The 21916-nt window shown below is 45.1% G+C and overlaps 1 protein-coding gene across 3 annotated transcripts in view; it reads left to right on the top strand.

Moving 5' to 3' along the window:
• LOC126982860 (relaxin receptor 2-like) overlaps positions 1-21916 on the top strand; it is a 259491-nt gene that overhangs the window by 84931 nt on the left and 152644 nt on the right. For all 3 annotated transcript variants that reach the window (XM_050835130.1, XM_050835131.1, XM_050835129.1), the window contains exons 4-6: positions 14995-15075; positions 17488-17599; positions 17838-17906. In XM_050835130.1, coding sequence (XP_050691087.1) covers positions 14995-15075; positions 17488-17599; positions 17838-17906 — 262 coding nt within the window. The remainder of the gene's footprint in view (positions 1-14994; positions 15076-17487; positions 17600-17837; positions 17907-21916) is intronic.

Here is a 21916-nt window from a genome sequence, read left to right on the forward strand (position 1 = left end):
GCCCGTTCTGGCGCAGGCGAGTGTTTATAGTGGCGCCATCTTGCCTTGGCTTATGCTGCCCTCCCGGAACTCATCTTTAATCCTAGAATCTAGAGTCCGGGTTGATAGGTGGTCTTCTGGACACCATGTGGGTAGTTTTAAGCCACTCGGCGGCGGCTGAAAAATCCCAGCTTGGTGGCACCGGGCGGGGATTGAACTTGCGTCTTCCTGAACGCGGCGCCGTCACTCTGTCGACTCAGCCAACGCCTCCCCATGGGGCATCATGGAAAAAAAATTGGAAACCACTGATCTAGAGAGAGGTAAAGTTGTGGCCGTACGCCATAGCTGCGCGTGGCTGCAGTGCTCATCTCCGTCGCATTGGGGAGGCAGTGGCTGAGTGGTTAGTGTGCGGGCGCGGCATCCAGGAAGACGCAAGTTCCAGTCCCGCATCACCACAAAATGGGATTTTTAATCATCGCCGAGTGGCCTAAGGGCCATAGTCCTGTCACCGACGTTTCCCTAACCTTGCAGATGTGCCAGATCAAAACCTTCTCTGAAACACTTTTATCTGGTAACTGCTTTCGGTTAATATTATTAATTAAAATACAAGCCACGTATTTTCGTCAGACCGTGTTATCTTCAGCAAAGCAGCCTGATCGTTCCATAATTTTTAAAATAACTTCTACATGAGGTCACAGTTGTTGACTTCAATGCTCTCTGGAGTCAGATATGGCCGTCTGCTTGTACGCAATGTAACAAGAACTGTAGCTGCCTAGGAATAGCTTTTTGCACCCTGTATGTAAGGGTTTGTGGCTAAAATCCTTATAATATTATTAGGCTAAAAACATGCAAAATATACTACAGTGAGTTGGCAGCTTAAAAAAAATCGCCTGTGATATATGTTGTAAACATCCTGTGCACAATCTGAGTAACTTCCCTACATAAACCTTCCTGCCCAGCACAGGAGATGATTATTGATGTAGTACTTAACTAATGTTCGAAATACGGATGAGAAAACAGTTGAATTAAACGGTGTGATGGCCCACTCACATTTGTCAGATTATCGTACTCATGAGCCGCGTATATACCGGTTTCTGGCCCATAACTGTTGCCAAGAAGCACCAATAATTAACCAATTAAACGATAACCATATATGAAGGCAGTTATTTGGGAGATGAAAGCAGTTTTTGGGTCGGAAATCGACAAACATAAGAGGCAGAGTACGACAACTCAGACCACGGTTCAGCTGAGGGTTGTTGGAACACGCGGTGTTGCCGCTTCCTCTATGTGAAAAGCGTATAGACTGATATACCGAATATTTCGCAGTTCTACTTCCACTTATAAATAAACAAAATGTAATTCTTATTTTGATAACATAATGCTCACTCATACGTTTCACTTTATAGAACATACTTTACGCTGTCAATAAACGTGACACCATGCAGGAAAACATCACCTTATTTCCTCACTTCTACACTAAAGTCTTGTAAACTTGTTTGTATCTTTAAATATTTCGTCTTTTACGGGTCGAGGTGGACTGAAATTCACGTAATATACGCCAATGAGAATATACTCGCACTTCATTATGCATAAATGACGATATAATCCTTAATTATGTCCCAAGCGAAAGGTCCAAGGGAAGTCTCGAGATACCTTGGATCTGTTAAGTTTTACTTGGAGGATGATGTTGGGAGACGGGTATACTGCTGTAAGACTATCCACATGCTGTCTTGAAAATCACTTATCGACCCGTACTCTAGATTCCCTTTCTAAAAAAGGAGGATCAAAGATGAGCTCCGCGGGGCAGCATGAGCCAAGCGAGATGGCGCCACTATAAACACTTGCCTGCGCCATAACGGGGTGGGCCGACCACCAGACCCCAACAATAAAGCCTACAGTCACCATAGGCAAACCTTAGAAGAAAAATAACACTTCAGTCTGTGTTGGGTAAGAATCCATCACACAGGGAGGTGATGGCTGAGTGGATAGCGTGACGGTGCTGCGTCCAGGGTGACGCGGGATCGCGCTCCGCCCGGTGCCACAAGCTGGAATTTTTCAGTCACCACCTATCAACCCAAACTTTAGAATCTAGGATCAAAGATGAGCTCCGGGGGGCAGCATGAGCCAATACAAGATTGCGCCACTATAAATATCTGCCTGCCTCTCACCGTGCTGGGCCATACCATCAGGCCCCTTGAGGCAAGCCTACCGGCTCCATAGGCGAAAACGTTAAAAAAAAATCAGTGTGACAATCGGGATACAACAGTTCACTTTCCCCAGCTTTCCCCATTTACTTATTTATCGATCAGTCAAGCTGCACGCCGACTACTGTGACCGGGATTCAAACCGAGCCCCCGAATTCGTAGCTATAGGAAAACCATATTTACTAGACCGCTTTGATGTTAGCCACTGCGGGTCAGCCCCGCCTCGGTGCTCTGCCACGCATTCTCAACACTTCTCTCTTCCTCTCATATGTTAGCTATTTCCTTCTTCTAAATAAATTAAGTTAATAATTTGATAATCCAAAAAGGCTATATAGTGTTAAGATTGTTTCGTTTTTAGGATAATAACTGATTATTCATGAATACCACAACACTTGACAACGTTGTTTTCCGACGTTGTCACTGTAATGATGATGTGACCCTGGTCACTTCCCCGCAAGGTCACGCGCTGGGATGAGGGGGAAGAGAGAGAGAGAGAGAGAGAGAGAGAGAGAGAGAGAGGGGTGATACCACGAATAAATGCTATTTCCCCTTCTCAGAACATATTTCATGGTATTTTATCTCCACACTTTCCTCCTCCTCCTCCTCCTCCTCCTCCTCCTTTGTTTCCTCACCCTTGTTTATTGCCCTCATTATTTCGTTTCTTTATTAATTAATGGCCAGTTTTATTAACAGCTCCACACGGCCATCAAGTGCGTTTACTGAAGAGGAACGAGTATTTTTTCACATTTTTCAGACTTCATTCATGAGGGTCTGTGTAAATAATATATATTAATCTTTAGCTTTTCTGCGAAAAGTGGTTATGCATAAATGTTATTAACTTCATAATGTTTATCATTATTCGCTCTTTAATTATTATGAACCTGAAATAACTTCTATCGATTAACTTGTTTTGATTAATCGTCTGGAAACATTAAGAATAAATACTGCATTATCCTGCAACTGGGATAGTCACACTTACGTGATCTTCTTGATGTGAATATAACCCACACTTGCAGACGAAAGAAACATATTTACCGAACAGTTTCGGTGGACAGTGCCACTATTTCCAGTGGTAAGACGCAGCTGAGGATTTCCTCTCATGGTTCTATAACCACTGAGGATGGTGGCACTGTCCACCGAAACTGTTCGGTAAACATGATTCTTTTGTCTGAAAGTGTGGGTTTTATTCACATCTCATGCAAATATGATTAAATAATTTTTATTGATTATAACTATAAATTCTATCAATATACAAGGGCCTTTTTCGCACCAGTATACTTCTCGTGTGTGTTGCGGGCGGGGGGCCCGGGGGCTTCACCCACACAGGTCTTGTTGATATTATTCAAATACTTTCCTCTCATACTATTATAGCTGCCTTTTGCCTCTTAAATTTCAATGCAGTCTGGCTTGCCTTTCGGTCTTTCGTCAATCCTTCCATGCTAAATTCTCTTCTGAACTGGCTATATAAATGCATTCCTGCACCACTCCCACTGCCTCGCTGAACAATTTCTGCTCTAACCCACCACAGTGTAGTCCAAAGTCCTAATGTCAGAGTAAAGCAAATTTTCATAGTTTCATCCCTTTTGCTGGCAAACTTAGGAGTAGCCTTCCTTCGTTTGTACTTCCTCCCTTTTACATAAGAACATAAGAACATAAGAACGTAAGGAGTCTGCAAGAGGCCGGTTGGCCACCTACCTACCTACCTACCTACCTACCGAACGGGCGCAAGCCACTCCCGGTGAGGTATATATGGGAGGTGAGAAGGGAGCTGAAGCCCTCCAAAGACCCTTCCCATGTCCTCACTAACCGTTTCCCTATTGTCTCACCAACACCGGAGAGTAGTTCAGCATGCTCTCTAAAGACAGATCCTCTCTTTATCCACACCACACTACATTAACACAACATATACACCTTTTCCCAAAATTAAAATTTCAAAATGGCGCACATACACCAAGCCTCGGAGTCCCCGCCTGGGGGGGGGACCACAAATTCCCCCAGGGAGGACTCCCCTTCTGGCTGCCGACCCGAGAGGTGTCCTGATAACTCCTCGAACCTCTTTCTTCTCAATTTCTGCAACATTCGCGGTCTTCGCTCTAATTTTCATTCTGTGGAACATCATCTCTCCTCCTCTAAACCTCACCTTCTCTTCCTTACCGAAACACAGGTTTGTGAGGCTACTGACAGCAATCTCTACTCTGTTCCCTCCTACTTTCTCTATCCTAAATTTCAATCCAAAGCTGGTTGTTGCGCCTACGTGCGCAACGACATCACTTGCTCTCGTGCCCACAACCTTGACTCTTCTGAATTTTCCACCATCTGGTTAAGACTTCACTGTCATTCTATTACTAAATACATCTGTGCTGTTTATCTCTCACCTAACTCTACCAACTATGTAAAATTCTTTGACTATTTGAATTCTAAAGTGGAGCACATCTTGACCCATTCTCCCTTCGCTGAAATTTCCATCTTGGGAGATTTCAATGTTCACCACCAGCTTTGGCTTTCATCCTCTTTCACTGACCATCCTGGTGAACAAGCCTACAACTTTGCTATCCTCAACGACCTAGAGCAGTTGGTCCAGCACCCTACACGTATTCCCGACCGTCTTGGAGATCGGCCCAACATTCTAGACCTCTTCCTTATCTCAAACCCTTCTGCTTATTCTGTCAAACTGTTATCTCCGTTGGGCTCCTCCGATCACAATCTTATTTCTGCATCCTGTCCTATCGCTCCTGTACGCCCTCTGGACCCAACGAAGAGGCGATGCTTCTGGAATTTTGCTTCAGCTCGGTGGGACGACCTGAGGATGTACTTTTCCGATTTCCCGTGGAATGATTATTGCTTCCAGGATAGAGACCCCTCTGTGTGTGCTCAGCGCATCACAGAGGTGATTGTCTCTGGAATGGAGGCATACATTCCTCGTTCTTTCTCTACTCCTCACGCTAAAAAGCCTTGGTTTAATCACGCTTGTTCTCGTGCTGTCAATGATAGAGAGGTAGCTCACAAAAGGTACCAGAGCCTTCAAACTAATGCTAATTATGAACTTTACATTTCTGCCCGAAATCGTGCCAAATCTATTCTCCGACTAACCAAAAATTCTTTCATTAATAGAAAATGTCAAAACCTTGCTTTCTCTAACTCTTCCCGTGACTTCTGGCATCTAGCCAACAACATCTCCTCCAACTTCACTTCTTCATCTTTCCTCCACTCCTCAGTCCTGACGGCAACACTGCCGTCTCATCTATCTCTAAGGCTGAACTCTTCTCTCAAACTTTTCTAAAAACTCCACTCTGGACGATTCTGGGCATATTCCTCCTACTCATCCCCCCTCTGACTCCTTTATGCCTGTTATAAAGATTCTTCAAAATGATGTTTTCTATGCCCTCTCTGGCCTCAATCCTCAGAAGGCTTATGGACCTGATGGAGTGCCTCCTATTGTCCTTAAAACTGTGCCTCCGTGCTGTCACCCTGCCTGGTCAAACTCTTTCGCCTCTGCCTGTCAACATCTACCTTTCCTTCTTGCTGGAAGTATGCCTTCATACAGCCTGTACCTAAGAAGGGTGACCGCTCCAATCCCTCAAACTACCGTCCTATTGCTTTACTTTCTTGTCTATCTAAAGCTTTTGAATCAATCCTTAACCGGAAGATTCAAAAGCACTTTTCCACTTCTGACCTTCTATCTGATCGTCAGTATGGGTTCCGCAAGGGGCGTTCTACTGGTGATCTCCTAGCCTTCTTAACTGACTCTTGGTCATCCTCTCTTAGCCGTTTCGGTGAAACTTTTGCTATTGCGCTGGACATATCAAAAGCTTTTGATAGGGTCTGGCACAAATCTTTGCTTTCTAAGCTACCCTCCTACGGTTTCTATCCTTCTCTCTGTACCTTTATCTCCAGTTTCCTTTCTGACCGTTCTATTTCTGCCGTGGTAGACGGTCACTGTTCTTCCCCTAAATCTATTAACAGTGGTGTCCCACAGGGTTCTGTCCTATCTCCCACTCTTTTTCTGTTGTTCATTGATGATCTTCTTTCCAAAACGAACTGTCCTATCCATTCCTACGCCGATGATTCCACTCTGCATTATTCAACTTCTTTTAATAGAAGACCCACCCTTCAGGAACTTAACGACTCAAGGCTGGAGGCTGCAGAACGCTTAGCCTCAGACCTTACTATAATTTCCGATTGGGGCAAGAAGAACCTGGTGTCCTTCAACGCCTCAAAAACACAGTTTCTCCACCTATCCACTCGACACAATCTTCCAAACAACTATCCCCTATTCTTTGACAACACCCAGCTATCACCTTCCTCAACACTAAACATCCTCGGTCTATCCTTAACTCAAAATCTCAACTGGAAACTTCATATCTCATCTCTTACAAAATCAGCTTCCTCGAGGCTGGGCGTTCTGTACCGTCTCCGCCAGTTCTTCTCCCCTGCACAGTTGCTGTCCATATACAGGGGCCTTGTCCGCCCTCGTATGGAGTATGCCTCTCATGTGTGGGGGGGCTCCACTCACACAGCTCTTCTGGACAGAGTGGAGGCTAAGGCTCTTCGTCTCATCAGCTCTCCTCCTCATACTGATAGTCTTCTACCTCTTAAATTCCGCCGCAATGCTGCCTCTCTTTCTATCTTCTATCGATATTTCCACGCTGACTGCTCTTCTGAACTTGCTAACTGCATGCCTCCCCCCCTCCCGCGGCCCCGCTGCACTCGACTTTCTACTCATGCTCATCCCTATACTGTCCAAACCCCTTATGCAAGAGTTAACCAGCATCTTCACTCTTTCATCCCTCACGCTGGTAAACTCTGGAACAATCTTCCTTCATCTGTATTTCCTCCTGCCTACGACTTGAACTCTTTCAAGAGGAGGGTATCAGGACACCTCTCCTCCCAAAACTGACCTATCTTTCGGCCACCTCTTTGGATTCTTTTTAGGAGCAGCGAGTAGCGGGCTTTTTTTATTAATGTTTTTTTTTGTGCCCTTGAACTGTCTCCTTTGCTGAAAAAAAGAAAAAAAAATACAAGACAGCTCCTGTACACTCAACCCCACCTTACCTCACCATCCATGGCTTTATCTAACCTCTTCTTGAATGTATCTATGGTGTTGGCACCCACAACATGGCTCCCAAGCCTGTTCCATTCATCTATCACTCTATTTGTGAACCAATTCTTGCCTATGTCTTTGTTGAATCTGAATTTGTCTAACTTGAAACCATTGCTGCGCGTCCTACCTGGCTCTTTTACTATCAAAATCTTATTGACATCCCCTTTGTTAAAGCCCTTCATCCATTTATAGACTTCGATCAAATCTCCTCGCAACCTTCGCCTTTCTAGAGAGTGGTGGTTTAACTGCTTCAGCCTGTTTTCATAAGGCAACTTTCTCACCCCCTGAATCATCTTTGTCATCCTCCTCTGTACAGATTCTAACATCTTGATATCCATTCTATAGTAGGAGGACCAGAACTGAACTGCATAATCGAGATGAGGTCTAACTAGTGCTAAGTAAAGTTTGAGGATGACTTCAGCGCTCCTATTGCTTACGCTCCTTGAGATGAAACCAAGTACTCTGTTTGCCCGATTTTTAACCCGAATGCATTGAGCCCTAGGACGGAGGTCAGCGCTCACTAGTACTCCTAAGTCTCTCTCACGCCCAGACCTGCTTAGAGGAGTGCCATTTATTAGGGAGTAATTGTGTGAGGGATTATTCCTACCTACACTCAGAATGCTACACTTCCCAACATTAAATTCCATCTGCCACTTCCCCGCCCAATCATATAGTCTGTCAAGCTCATCCTGGAGAACGCTAGCGTCCCTGTCTGACTGGATTACTCTACCGATCTTGGAATCATCTGCGAACTTACTGACATCACTGCTAATTCCTTTGTCCAAGTCATTGATGTAAATAATAAAAAGCAGAGGACCCAGCACCGACCCCTGTGGGGCTCCACTCGTAACACTGCCCCATTCAGATTTTTTACCATTTATTTGCACTCTCTGCTTCCTACCACTAAGCCACGCCCTGATCCAGTTTAAAACTTTCCCATCTACGCCGTGAGCCTGTAATTTTAGTAATAGCCGGTGATGAGGAACTTTGTCGAACGCTTTACTGAAATCTAGATATAATATGTCATAGTTTTCATCTCTGTCAACCGCCTCGATTACTTTAGTGTAGAAGGACAACAGATTAGTAAGGCAAGAGCTACCCTTTGTGAACCCATGCTGTGAATCATGAATTAAACTATGCTTCTCTAGATGGTCCCTAATGCTCCCGGCTATAATTGACTCCAACATCTTTCCTACAACTGATGTTAAGCTAATTGGGCGATAATTTGAGGTGGCTGACTTGTCTCCCTTTTTGAAAATCGGCGTTACATTAGCTACTTTCCATTGATTGGGCACATACCCAGAATTCACCGACATCTTAAAGATATCGGTAATTGGGCCACTGAGGACTTCCTTGCACTCTTTCAGAATCCGTGGGAATACTTCGTCCGGCCCCGGCGATTTGTTTTTCTTCAACCTATCAATCTCATCCTGGACTACTTGCCTAGTGATGATCACATCCCTCAACTTGTCGTTCTCTTCGCCCTCATATACCTGAACTCTCTCCGGAATGGTTGTTAGATCTTCCTGCGTGAAAACTGAGAGGAAATAGTCATTCATCATTTGACTCATATCTTCTCCATTCTCAACGAGCTCACCTGTGTTTGTTTTCAACGGTCCAATCCTGTCCCTTGTTTTCGTTCTGTACAATTTGAAGAAGCCCTTGGGATCGCTCTTGGCCTCGTTGGCTACCCTAATCTCATAATTTATTTTTACTAGGCGGGTGTTCCTCTTCACCAACCTGGCTAGCTCATCATACCTACCCCTGAGGTGGGTTTCTCCGTTCTTTATTTTCCTATTAATTCCTCTCTTCAAGCCAATCTCATGCTTGAGTCTGCGGGTCATCCATTTGGGGTCGTTATTTTCCTTCCTACGTGCTTGGTAAGGGATATACTGTCTCTGACCCTCTGTAATTACTCTCACTAAATTATTGTAGGTCATTTCTACATGATTCCCCTGTCTTTCCGGTTCCAGCCCTGAGATCTGGCCCTCATCTAGCCCTAAGGTTCCCCAATTTACCTCCTCAAGGTGTCTTCTGAGCCCCTCATAATCAGCTCTTCTAAAGTCAGGCACCAACACAGAGTTGAGTTCATGGGTCACCGCCCAGTCTAATTTAAACCTAATTTCCTTGTGATCACTGCCACCTAATTCTCCCCCAACATCTAGCTCACTGATCATATTATCGTTGTTAGTCAGGACTAAGTCTAAAATGTTATTTCCTCTGGTGGGCTCAGTCACTGTCTGCTTGAGAAAATTATCTTGTATTACTTTCAGAAAATCCTCAGATTCTAGATCACCCACCACGCCTTCCCAGTCTATATTCCTATAGTTAAAATCCCCCATTATGCAGACATTTTTGCTCCTGCTCGCCCTGCCTACCTCTTGTAGTAGTATATCAGTCTCCTGCCTGCTAAGGTTGGGTGGCCTGTAAAGAACCCCTAGAAGTAGTTTGTCTTTCCCTTTGTGGACGTCCACCCAAACTGATTCTGAGTTGCCATTTGTTTGAACAGAATTGTTAGCGGAACATTTAAGTGTGTCTTTAACATAAAGTGCCACCCCCCCTCCCCTTCTTCCCTTTCTATCTTTGTGAAACATCTGATAACCATCTATTTCATACTCTGACATGAAGTTTTTGTTAGCAGTATCCACCCATGTTTCCGTGATAGCTATAATGTCAAATTTCTCGACACATGCTTTCCTCCTCAGTAGATCTATCTTATTCCTGAGACTCCTACTGTTGGTGTAATAGGCCGTTAGCCCATCCCTTGTTACATCCTTTCGATTACTCTTGCGCCCTGTAGTCCCAGTCTGCGGTGCACAGCCACTAATGTTATGCCCTCCCCCCTTGCCTACTCTAAAAAATCCTGTAGGGTGCTAAGTGATCGTTCGAGGGAGTCTGCGAGAACCTCTACCCCCTGGAGTGACAGGTGCACCCCATCCTTGGCATACAAGGTGCCCCTCTCGTAAAAGAGGTCCCAATTATCAATGAAGAGCCAACCATTTCGCTTACAGTGAGCCGCCAGCCTGCCGTTTACTGCTAAGGCCCTGATAAGCCATCCCTCACCTAACCCCCTCCTTGGCAAAATACCACAAACGGCCGGGCACCCCCCCACCCCCACCCCCCGAAGTCTCTCACTCTGGCGAACGATTCCCTAAACAGCCTAAATATCTCTTCGCTTCCCACTTTACCGATATCATTGCCGCCGAAACTACAGAAGACGATTGGCTGAGCACTTTCCCCCGCTAAAATATCCTCAATCCTGTCAGAAATGTGTTGTATACCTGCCCCGGGAAAGCAAACTCTAAGTCTATTGTCCTTGTCATTTGAACAAAAGTACCTGTCAATGAGCTTGATTTGACTGTCCTCAACAACTAAGACCTTCCTGGGAACGGCGCCTGGAGCGGGAAGAGAAGCTGGAATAGGAGGAAGGGGCGGGGAGAGAGAGGAAGGGGTGGTTACAGGGTGGGTGGCTGTGGCGGAAGAGATAGAGAGGGAGGAGGAGGAGGAGGAGAAGGAGGAGGAGGAGGAGGAGGAGGGAGGGGAAGAAGGGGCAGGGGCCAGGGGAGAATGAGAAGAGAAAGAAGTGGGTGGGGGCAAGGCAGAAGAGGTCGAGGAGGAGGGGGAGGAAGGAGAGAGGGGAGGGGGAGAGGAAGAGCAAGAGGGGGAAAGGGAGGGAGTCTGGACGAAGGGAGAGGGAGAGGAGGGGGGAGTGTTGGGGGAGGACGACAAGGAAGGCACGTCGGCGGGGTGTGAGATGGGGGAGAGGCAGCGAGAGGAAGGTGAGGGGAGAGAAGGGAGGGTGCAGGAGGAGGAGGAGGAGGAAGAGGAAGGGGAAGAAGACAAGTCCAAGGAGGGGGGAAGCGGAGAGGAGACGGGGCTGGGTGGTGCTGTCGAGCAGAGGGGTGAGGGGGGCGAGGGCGAGGCGGAGGCGGCAGGGAGGTCAGCTGGTGAGCGCGCGGGAAGGGTCACGGGGTTACCAATCAGGTCTTTTATCTTGAACGCTTTCAAGAGGCTGGTATCGAGACAGCTTTCAAACCAGTCTGACTTTTCTTTTTGAAATCTCGTGTCCTCTATTTGCGGGAACAGTGCATAGCGCTCTTTTTTTTAACTCGTTCTGATTAGCCCCCGAGCCGCTGCACTCCCTCGCGTGTCATCAGTGATGGAAGGAAAGTATAAACGTTCAGATATTTATGCAAACTCAAGAACTTCCTCAGTAATTGCCATCATGCTCCCTGGATTATCCTCTCTCCCCCTCCCTTGAAACGCGTCACCTGGTCTTCGAATAATAAAAAGTCTGCTATAATTATTTGCTTCCCACGTCAGGAGTAGGTGGGGGAGGAGGAGGAGGAGAAGGAGGAGAAGGTTTGTCTGATCACAAACGTTTACTGTAATATATGAAAATAAATGAAGAAAAGAGAAATAAATATTTTGTGCACTTGGAAAAAGAGAGAGAGGGCGGGGGACAGGGGAGGGGGCCGAGCGTGGTGAGAGTGAGTGAGTGCGGGAGGGACGGAAGGAGGGAGGGAGCGAGGGAGCATTAACTTTGTGCCTCTGTCCATGTAGCCCCACTCTCATCACCAAATGAACTTGGACGTAGTGTGCTACATCTCCCACTTCCCCAGCCAAGTAATCCCACAGATTTTGGTGGAGTCAGTAAGAGAGCAGCGGGCGGAACTCCTTCGCTCAACGGCGGTGGAACGGAGTATACCACCATTATCGATCACGACCACCACCACCACTAGCACTTCACAACTTCCTCCACCATCAGACGTCAGTTTCCCTTCGGCAGGTAGAGAGGATGCGTTGAGTGTTGTCCCAAGATTGAAAATGACCGCGGCCAACCGTCTAAACTCTAAAGGATGCAGATAGTGGGAGTCTCAAGTATCTCGTGTGGTTTCCCCCAAAGTGTCCGCTCTTCTTCCCTCTCCTGCTCGCAATCTCCCTTCGTTGTTTTAATGTTAATGGAATCCCGGGAGATGACGAGATGGATGGATGGATGGATTTTTGCGGATCCGTAAAGTATTAAGGGAAACATTTCTATGGGTTATTTTTCTGTGCCCTTTTTGTCGTATATTTCATTATTATTTATTTATTTATTCTAACAGCAAAGAAGACAGCTCTGGGGCAATACAACAAAAAAGCAACAAGAAAAAGCTCGCTAGGCGTTGCTCCAATAAAACCAAACAGAATATGAGGCCAAAAGAGAGGTCAATTTCGGGAGGTGTCTTGATGCTCTTCTCTAGAAAGAGGTCAAGTCGTAGGCAGGAGTAAAATACAGACAAAGGAAGGCTGCTCCAGTGTTTACCAAAGAATGGTTAAAAGAATGAGGATTAACTCTTGCATAAGGGATTTGGACAGTATGAAAATATCAGCATGAAAATATGGGTAGAAGATAGGAAGAGATGCAAAATTGCGGCGGAAATTAAGAGGTAGGAGACTGTCAGTAAGGAGGAGGGGAGTTGATGAAACGAAGAGTCTTATTCCACTCTGTCCAACAGAGCTGTGTGAGTGGAGCCCCTCCACACGCGAGATGCATACTCCATACGATGGCGTACAAGGTCACTGTATATGGACAGCATCTGTGCGAGGGAAAAGAACTGCCGGAGACGATATAAAACGCCCAACCCCGGGGAAGCTGATTTAGTAGGAGAGGCGATGTAAAGTTATAACTGAGGATGTGTTGTGCTGAAGAAGGTGACAGCTGAGTGTTGTTGAAGAATAGGGGATAGGTATTTGGAAGAGTGTGTCGAGTTGATAGGTGGAGAAATTGGGTTTTTAAGGCATTGAAGGACACCAGGTTCCTTTTACCCCAATCGGAAATGACAGCAAGATCTGAGGTTAAGCGTTATGCAGAGTGGTGAATAACAAAGAGAGTGGGAGATGGGACACCACTTTTGATAGGTTAAGGGAAGAACAGTAACCGTCTACCCAAGCAGAAATAGAACGGCCAGAAAAGAAAGTGGAGATAAAAGTACTAGTCAGGCGGCAGTTGTCATTAATTAATCACTACTTCAGAAATTTTGCCAAAATTGATTTTTCACTTGCATGTGATGAAGGACATCACAGATAATCACTTTCAACTTGTCTTCCAAATTTCAGAGTCGTTTTCACCGCGTGGGGGCGCTTTTCAAAATGGCTCCCAAATTCACTGAAAAATTACCTAAAATCCCAATACCGATTCTATATAACATCTGTTTTATTGATTTTGGGGTTTATTTTACTGCTATGTTCTAAAATTATTGTTTTCCATGCTCATAATCAGTTTAACTATGGAAGATGGGGTACTGTATATGTTGCTGATATGTTGGAGATGCAGGCAACTGATCCTGATCTATGTAACTTTCTCATTGAAGTGAATTTTGCCATTGCCAAACATACTGCATCATTTACAGCAATTTATCCAGATCATGCGACTGAACAAGAACATAAGAAAATTTAATGTAAAGGAGGCTTCATCGGCATCACAGGCAATGAGTCAGCGTTAGAGAAATACTTTATCATAGCTCCTACATTAAGCAGAGTCGTCGATGAGTTCAAAGACTATGCTGGAATAGAAAGTAGACAGGCAATAGCACTCCATCATGAAGTGACAGGTGGCAAAGGTACTAGGTTGATACAAAATGCTGCAAAGCTTGTGGAGACCTTCAGCAAACAAGGAAACTCCCATTTGAAGAAAGCAACATGATGACATTTGATGTAACACCAAGTGAAGTGGATCAGAACATAGAACAACGAGACAAATTAGGAAGAGAAGCACTGTAGAAGTTTGTGACGAGTAGGATGGTTGAAAGGACAATTGGCTTTTGGAACCCCCAGAAGAAGAATAACATCTACTTTAAGGATGTTGGTCCAGTAGTCAAGACAAAGGTGAAAGGCCAATTAGTTTCAATCAAACAAAAAAGGAAGTTGCTTTCCAGACTATTGGTTGTAGGCAAAAGGAGACCAGAATTCGAAGTGAAAGATGCTACATATAGGAGGAGAATATGAATTTGACAGTGCCCCGCCATCCATCCAGATGGTTCAATGATCATGCTTTCTGGAGAGAGGATATAATTCGTAGGAGGATAGTTAAGAAAGCAATGATTTGTGCCAGACTCTTTCAAAAGTTTTCGAGATGTCTAAGGCAACAGCAAAAATTTTACCGAAGGAGCTAAAAGAGCATTACCAAGAGTCAGTTAAGAGAGCAAGAAGATCACCAGTAGAACGCCCCATGCGGAACCCATACTGGTGACCGATAGACAGTCAGAAGTGGATAGATGCTTATGAATCTTCCGGCTAAGGATTGATTCAAAAGCATAAGAAAGACAGGAAAGTAAACCTATGGGACGGTAGTTTGAGGGATAGGAACGGTCACCCTTCTTATAGTCACAGGATATATATTGGCTCACTTTCACCAGGAAGGAAAGGTAGATGTTGAAAGGCAGAGACGAAAGAGTTTGACCAGGCAGGGTGTCAGCACGGGAGCACAGTTCTTAAGGACAGAAGGAGGCACTCCATCAGGTCCTTAAGTCTTCTGAGGATTGGAGTCAGAGAGTTCATAGAAGATATTATAATTTGCATGTATTGACAGTAAACGAATCCTTGTTATTTTTTAACTTAAACTTTATTGATTTCTCGACTTTCCGTCCAAACACCTTCCACCAACCCGCCGCCCCTCCCCCCCCTTCATCCCCCCAAACCGGTGATTAACACACCTGCCTCCCCCTACAGTACCTGACGAGGCTGACGGGACACTCGTGAAGGATATCCTGGATAAGGAGATTCATCCTCCTGAACACCATGCGAAGTGCGGTGAGTCAACATCACTTGCTGTACATTACCTGTAGTTGGTGTTTGTTGACTGTACATGCATTAGCATGGGGAAATATCAAGTGCTACATTTTTTAAAGCCATGTTTGTTCGTAATGAAAGGGACATATATTTTTGTATTATTAATTTTGTACATATGCCAAAAAGGAAGTTTATATTTTTTTACATGAATAATGAAGGGAAATGACAAGGAAAATAACATTTTTACCTTTCTTTGTGTAAAATAGGGAACAGTTTTCTTCTCTGTTTACGTGCGTGTGTGTCCAAAAAGGAAAAGGAAAAATCATTATGGGGAACAGACAAAAGGTCTTAATTAATGGAGTAAAAGTCCGTACTTCGTACTAACCTAGACTATGGCTCACCGGTGTATGGGTCTGCATCCGACGCAACCCTCAGGATGCTGCATGTTTCAGAATGAATATCTGCGAATGTGTCTTTGAGTCCTTAGATGTGCAAGGGTAGCCAGAATGGAAGCTGAGGCCAACATTCCCCCTCTCTCCATCCGCCGCCAGTACCCTATGGCATCTTACGCCCTGAAGACGTCGATATAATATACAACTGGCAACATCGCCTACACTCCACTGCGGCAGCACCACCAACTCTACACCTTGCTTCGCCGCCCCACTGCGGTGCGAATGTGCCATCTCTGCGAGGAGGCGGGGATGAACCTGCTGGCTGGAACACTGCAGCAAAATTGTTCGGCCGATTGCTGCTTCCTGGGAAAAGCCACACCCCACCACCATCATCACCACGACATGGCTCCCCGGTGCCTAAAGCATCATCAAGGCTGTGGAGGCCCGGCAGCGGCTCCTAGAGCTGGCCAACGGCTACCCCAACCACTTCCATCTGTACACCGACGGCTCTAAGAAGAAAAAAATGTGGGGGCGAGTGTTTGGTCGCGTGAATATTCCCTGAGGTTCCTCTTACCTTACCATACATCGGTATTATTGGCATAACTTTTTACAATCATAAGGCCATAGACTATGTACTTAACTCCAATCTCACAATCTTCACCGATTCTATGGCCATAGACTATGTACCTAACTCCAATCTCACAATCTTCACCGATTCTATGGCCATAGACTATGTACCTAGCTCCAATCTCACAATCTTCACCGATTCTATGGCCATAGACTATGTACCTAACTCCAATCTCACAATCTTCACCGATTCTATGGCCATAGACTATGTACCTAACTCCAATTTCACAATCTTCACCGATTCTATGGCCATAGACTATGTACTTAACTCCAATCTCACAATCTTCACCGATTCTCTGCCGTCCCTTCAGGCTTTAGGATCTGGACACACGGATACTAATGGAATCCAGGGCAACATCATTAATAAGCTACATAATTCCCGTAAATCTTTCTCGCTGGTATGGGTGCCTGGACATTGCCGCATCTACGGCAATGAACAGGCTGACATTTTGGCTGAGTCGGCTGTGGAGCTCCAGGGAGCGTGGAACCTCCTTCGAGACCTGCAGCCATGTCTCTCCCTCGGAAAGTCATCAGTAAATCTTTTTGTGGCAAAGCCAATGGACGAATTAACAACTCCCTACTGTCAAGTCCACCTTAGGCCACTGACCACTTCCAGTCGTCCGTCGCGACGGGAGGAAGTTGTCCTTGCACGCCTCAGGGTGGATTCCACCCTCCTCACCCACCTCAGACCCTACATCAATGGCACCTCCCCACCACAGTGTGCCCCCTGTAATAGAACGCTATTTATCGGTCACATCCTTCTGCACTGTGGAGAGTACGAGGAGGCGCGTCGGCTTCTCGTGGATTACTGCGAGAGGATGGGCGTGCCCCTCGTCCTCTCCTCCCTGCTCGGGCGGGGACGGTCATCCGGGTGTGATCGATAGGCTGATGACTTTCCTGAAGGAGACCAACTTGATCAGCGAGTTATGATTTACTTCATATTATTTGGTGATGGTTATATTTTCTTAGCGTATACTTAATTAAGTATGACAAAGTAATGGATGCTTATATGAATGATGTACATTGTCATGTACCAATTTTGTAAATATCCATATTAAGTATATGTATATACCCCCTTCCCCATGTCCCTTGTCCTACTAACATAGCTTTGTGATAGGCCTCAATACCAACACCGAGTTCATTGCATGCATGTATGAATGGCTGAGTGAATGATGTGGAAGCTCTAGGACGATAAATACAGCTGAAAACTTAATAAATAAAACAAAAAATCAATTAACCATAAATTGGCCTAATAGCCACAATCGCCTGACTGATGGCCCCCCATAAAAGCCTCCCTCTCACCGCCCCTCCCTTCCCCTCCCTTCCTCCCTTACAACAGCCCCTCCCTTCCCCCTCCCTTCCCCCCTCACAACAGCTCTCCCCCTCACCGCCCTCTACTTCCTCCCCCCGCCAGACCTGACGGCCTTCCCGCACACTTGCTACTGTCGCTTACGGACTCACTTGGTGTGTCGCGGCGCCCACCTCACAGCCGTGCCGGATGACCTGGACCGCGGCACGACCAGCCTGTACGTGTGTAGATTTGTGTGTGTGTGTGTGTGTGTGTGTGTGTGTGTGTGTGTGTGTGTGTGTGCGTGTATTTACCTAGTTGTGATATTTACCAAGTTGTGACATACGTGTGTGTGTGTGTGTGTGTGTGTGTGTGTGTGTGTGTGTAGGGTGAGGGAGGAAGAGGGAACATGTAATATTCCAGCGGTTTCCTCGCCAGTCTCTTCGCTTGTCCTCTTACGTTTCCCTCGCCGGCAGACTCCTGGGGAACAACAGCATCGTCCTCACCCCTGACGCCTTCCAGCCCTACCGTCGCCTCGCCCAGGTGTAAGTACCACTGCCATTTGATGTTCATGAAAGGAAGAAAAACTAGGTGAAAATACGGAAAAAAAGCCTGAAAAGCACCGCTCCGACAGACATTGATATAATGAATCCCGATAGAAAAGGTCAGTGTAGGTTAGAGGAGTGTACCGATGCCTGCGCCCTTTAAAAGCGTTCACATGACAGGAAAGAAGGAAATACAGACAGAGGAATGCATTACCAGAATTTACCAGTGAAAAGTACAAATAAGAGATACTGAAGGAAATTTTGCATTAAAAAGTTCAGAAGCATTAGAACATGCTAGACGAGGAAGTCGCGTGCATTGTCTCATGACGATGGGAGGCATTCAGGTGAGAAAATGTTGTTCGCATGAACTCTCTCTCTCTCTCTCTCTCTCTCTCTCTCTCTCTCTCTCTCTCTCTCTCTCTCTCTCTCTCTCTCTCTCTCTCTCTCTCTCTCTCTCTCTCTCTCTCTCTCTCTCTCTCTCTCTCTCTCTCTCTCTCTCTCTCTCTCTCTCACCTTTGGATAATATTATTTCTGCGTCCGTCATTCAGTAGACATTTACTTCCATCCTCCCTTCCCTTACCCCTCTTTCAGTTTCCTCTTTCCGTTTTCCGAATTCATTTCCCTCCCTCCTTTCAACCCTCTCTGTTCTCCGTTCCTCTCTTCCACTTTACTCTATTTCATTCCACGCCCTCAATAGCGTCTTTTCTTCCTCCCTTCCCCTTACAATTATTGGCTCACTCACCCACACATAAGAGCATAGGAGTCTGCAAGAGGCCGGTAGGCCTGTACGAGGCAGCTCCTTTGAACCTAAGCTCCCGTGAATCTAACCCAGCCTAATATCGCTGTCCATGAATTTATCTAATCTATGATTGAATGTGACAATTGTATTGGCACTCACCACATGACTGCTAAGCCTCTTCCACTCATCCACCACTCTGTTAGTAAACCAATTTTTGCCTATGTCCCTGTTGAATCTGAATGTATCCAGTTTAAACCCATTACTACGTGTCCTACCCTGTTCTCTTACCAACAAAACCTTATGAATATCCCCCTTATTAAATCCCTTCATCCATTTATAAACCTCGATCATGTCTCCACGCACCCTTCGCCTTTTTAGAGAATGCAAGTTTAACTGTTTGAGTCTTTCCTCGTATGGCAAGTTTCTTAACCCCTGAATCATCTTAGTCATCCTCCTCTGCACCGATTCTAACATTTTGATATCCATTCTATAGTAAGGTGACCAGAACTGAATCGCATACTCATGATGAAGTCTAACTAATGCTAAACATAGTTTGAGGAAGACTTCGGCGCTTCTGTTACTTACACTCCTTGAAATAAATCCCAGTACCCTGTTTGCTCGATTTCTAGCTTGAATGCATTGTGCCCTTGGACGGAGATCAGAGCTCACTAAGACCCCTAAATCCCTCTCGCATCCAGACCTGCTTATGGGAGTGTCATTTAAGCAATAGTTATGTGAGGGGTTGCTCCTACCTACACTCAGAATACTGCACTTACCTACATTGAACTCCATCTACCATTTATCCGCCCAGTCATACAATCTGCTTAGTTCATCCTGAAGAATACTAGCGTCCTGATCTGACTCAATGACTCTACCGATCTTGGTATCATCTGCAAACTTACTGACATCACTACTTATTCCTGTATCTAAGTCAGTAGACCTAATACTGAACCTTGTGGAACCCCACTCGTAACACATCCCCAGTCAGATATTTTACCACTGATTTGCACTCTTTGCTTCTTATTGCTAAGCTACGCCTTGACCCAGTTAAAAACTTTACCCTCTACGCCGTGAGCCTGTAGTGCAACAGTCGTTGGTGAGGAACTTTGTCAAACGCTTTATTAAAATCAAGATAGATTACATCATAATTTTCATATCTGTCTTCCGCCTGAAATACTTTATTGAAGAAGGACAAGAGATCGATGAGGCATGACCTACCTTTCGTGAACCCATTCTGCGAGTCGTGAATTAAGCTATGTTTCTCTAGATGCTCCCGAATGTTTCTGGCTATTATGGACTCCAGCATTTTGCCTGTAACCGATGTTAAGCTAATTAGGCGATAGTTTGAAGCAGCTGACCTTTCCCCCTTTTTGAAAATCGGCGTCACATTAGCTACTTTCCATAGGCGGGGCACATAACCAGTATTTACCGACATCTTAAAGATGTCGGTTAGTGGGTCACTGAATACATCACCTAATTCCTTCAATACCCTCGGAAATATCCCGTCAGGACCTGGCGACTTATTATTCTCAAGCTTATCTATCTCATCTTGTACTACTTGCCTGGTAATGTTTATATCCCTCAATTTATCGTCATCCCAGCCCTCGTACACCTGAACCCTTTTACGGAATAGTCGTTCGATCCTCTTGTGTGAATACTGAAAGGAAGTAGTCGTTCAACAATGTGCTCATATTTTCGTAATTTTCCACTAGCTCGTCAGCGTTTGTTTTCAGCGGTCCAATTTCTTCCCTTTTTTTGTTCTATACATCTGAAAGAAGCCCTTGAGATTACTTTTCGCTTCATTTGCTATTTTAATCTCATAGTTCCTTTTCGCTACCCTGGTGTTTTTCTTCACTAATCGAGATAGTTCGACATACCGCCCCCTGAGATGTGTTTCACCATTCTTTATTTTCTGATAAATTCCCTTCTTTAACCCTAGCTCGTGTTTTAGCGCACGAATCATACACTTAGGATCATTGTTTTCTTTTCCAAGTGTTCGCTGGGGTATATGCTGTCCTTGCCCCTCTGCTATTACTCTAACTAAATTATTGTAAGACATTTCTACCTGGTTCTCCTGGCTCTCCAACCCACAGTTCTGGCCTTCATGAATCCCTAAATTATCCCAGTTTACCCCTTCAAGATATCTTCGAAATCCCTCGTAATTTGCTCTTCTAAAATCTAGCACTAACACTGGGTTTGGTTCGCGGGTTACCGCCCAGTCTAAGCTAAAACGAACCGTTCTGTGATCACTATTTCCTAACTCTCCGCCCACCTCCAACTCACGTAGCAAGTTTCCATTATTAGTAAGGACTAAGTCTAATATGTTATCTCCTCTGGTAGGCTCAGTAACTACCTGCTTAAGGAAATTATCTTGTATAACTTCAAGAAAATCCTCGGCTTCCAGGTCACCCACTAGGTCTTCCCAGTCTATATTCCTATGATTAAAGTCCCCCATTACGCAGACATTTTTACTCCTACTCGCCCTGCCAATCTCTTGTAGTAGTATACTCGTGTCATGCCTATTTAGGTTGGGTAGCTTATACAGAACCCCTGAGTTAGTTTCTCTTTCCCTTTGTAAACGTCCACCCAAATTGATTCTGAATCCCTGTTAGTTTTGACTGAATTGTTAACTAAACATTTAAGTAAGTCTTTAACATATAGCGCAACTCCACCTCCCCTTCTTCCCCTTTTGTCTTTGTGAAACATCTGATAACCCGTTATTTCAAATTCCGATCTAAAATTTCTATTGGCAGTGTCTATCTGTGTCTCAGTGATCGCTATTATGTCAAAATTTTCTACACAAGCTTCACCCCTTAGTATGTCTATCTTGTTTCTGAGGCTCCTGCTGTTATTATAGAAGATTCTTAGCCCGCCCTTTGTAGCTGCCCTATAATTACTACTAAGCTGCCTGGTTGTATTATGTGCTAAATGTCTTCTCCCATTACTCCTCCCCCCCTCGCATATACTAAAAAATCCCTCAGGGTACAAAGTGCTCGCTCAAGGGAGTATGAGAGAGCCTCATTTACAGAGAAACTCATTTACATACATAGTGATATTTTAAATTTATGGTGTTTATCTTATATGTAATTTGCACTGCACTATTATTTTTCTTCTGCTTTCCCCTTTTATTCCCCTCTTCTGTTCCCTTTATCTCTTTTTATCCCTTTGCCACCGTCTTCTTTGTACCCTTTATATTCCTTCTCTTTTATTTTGCATTGCTTCCCTAAGACTTTTGCCTTTTAACTTCCATCCTAGTTGCCCCATACTCGTT

Source organism: Eriocheir sinensis, chromosome 52 (assembly GCF_024679095.1).
Source record: "Eriocheir sinensis breed Jianghai 21 chromosome 52, ASM2467909v1, whole genome shotgun sequence".
NCBI lineage: Eukaryota > Metazoa > Arthropoda > Malacostraca > Decapoda > Varunidae > Eriocheir > Eriocheir sinensis.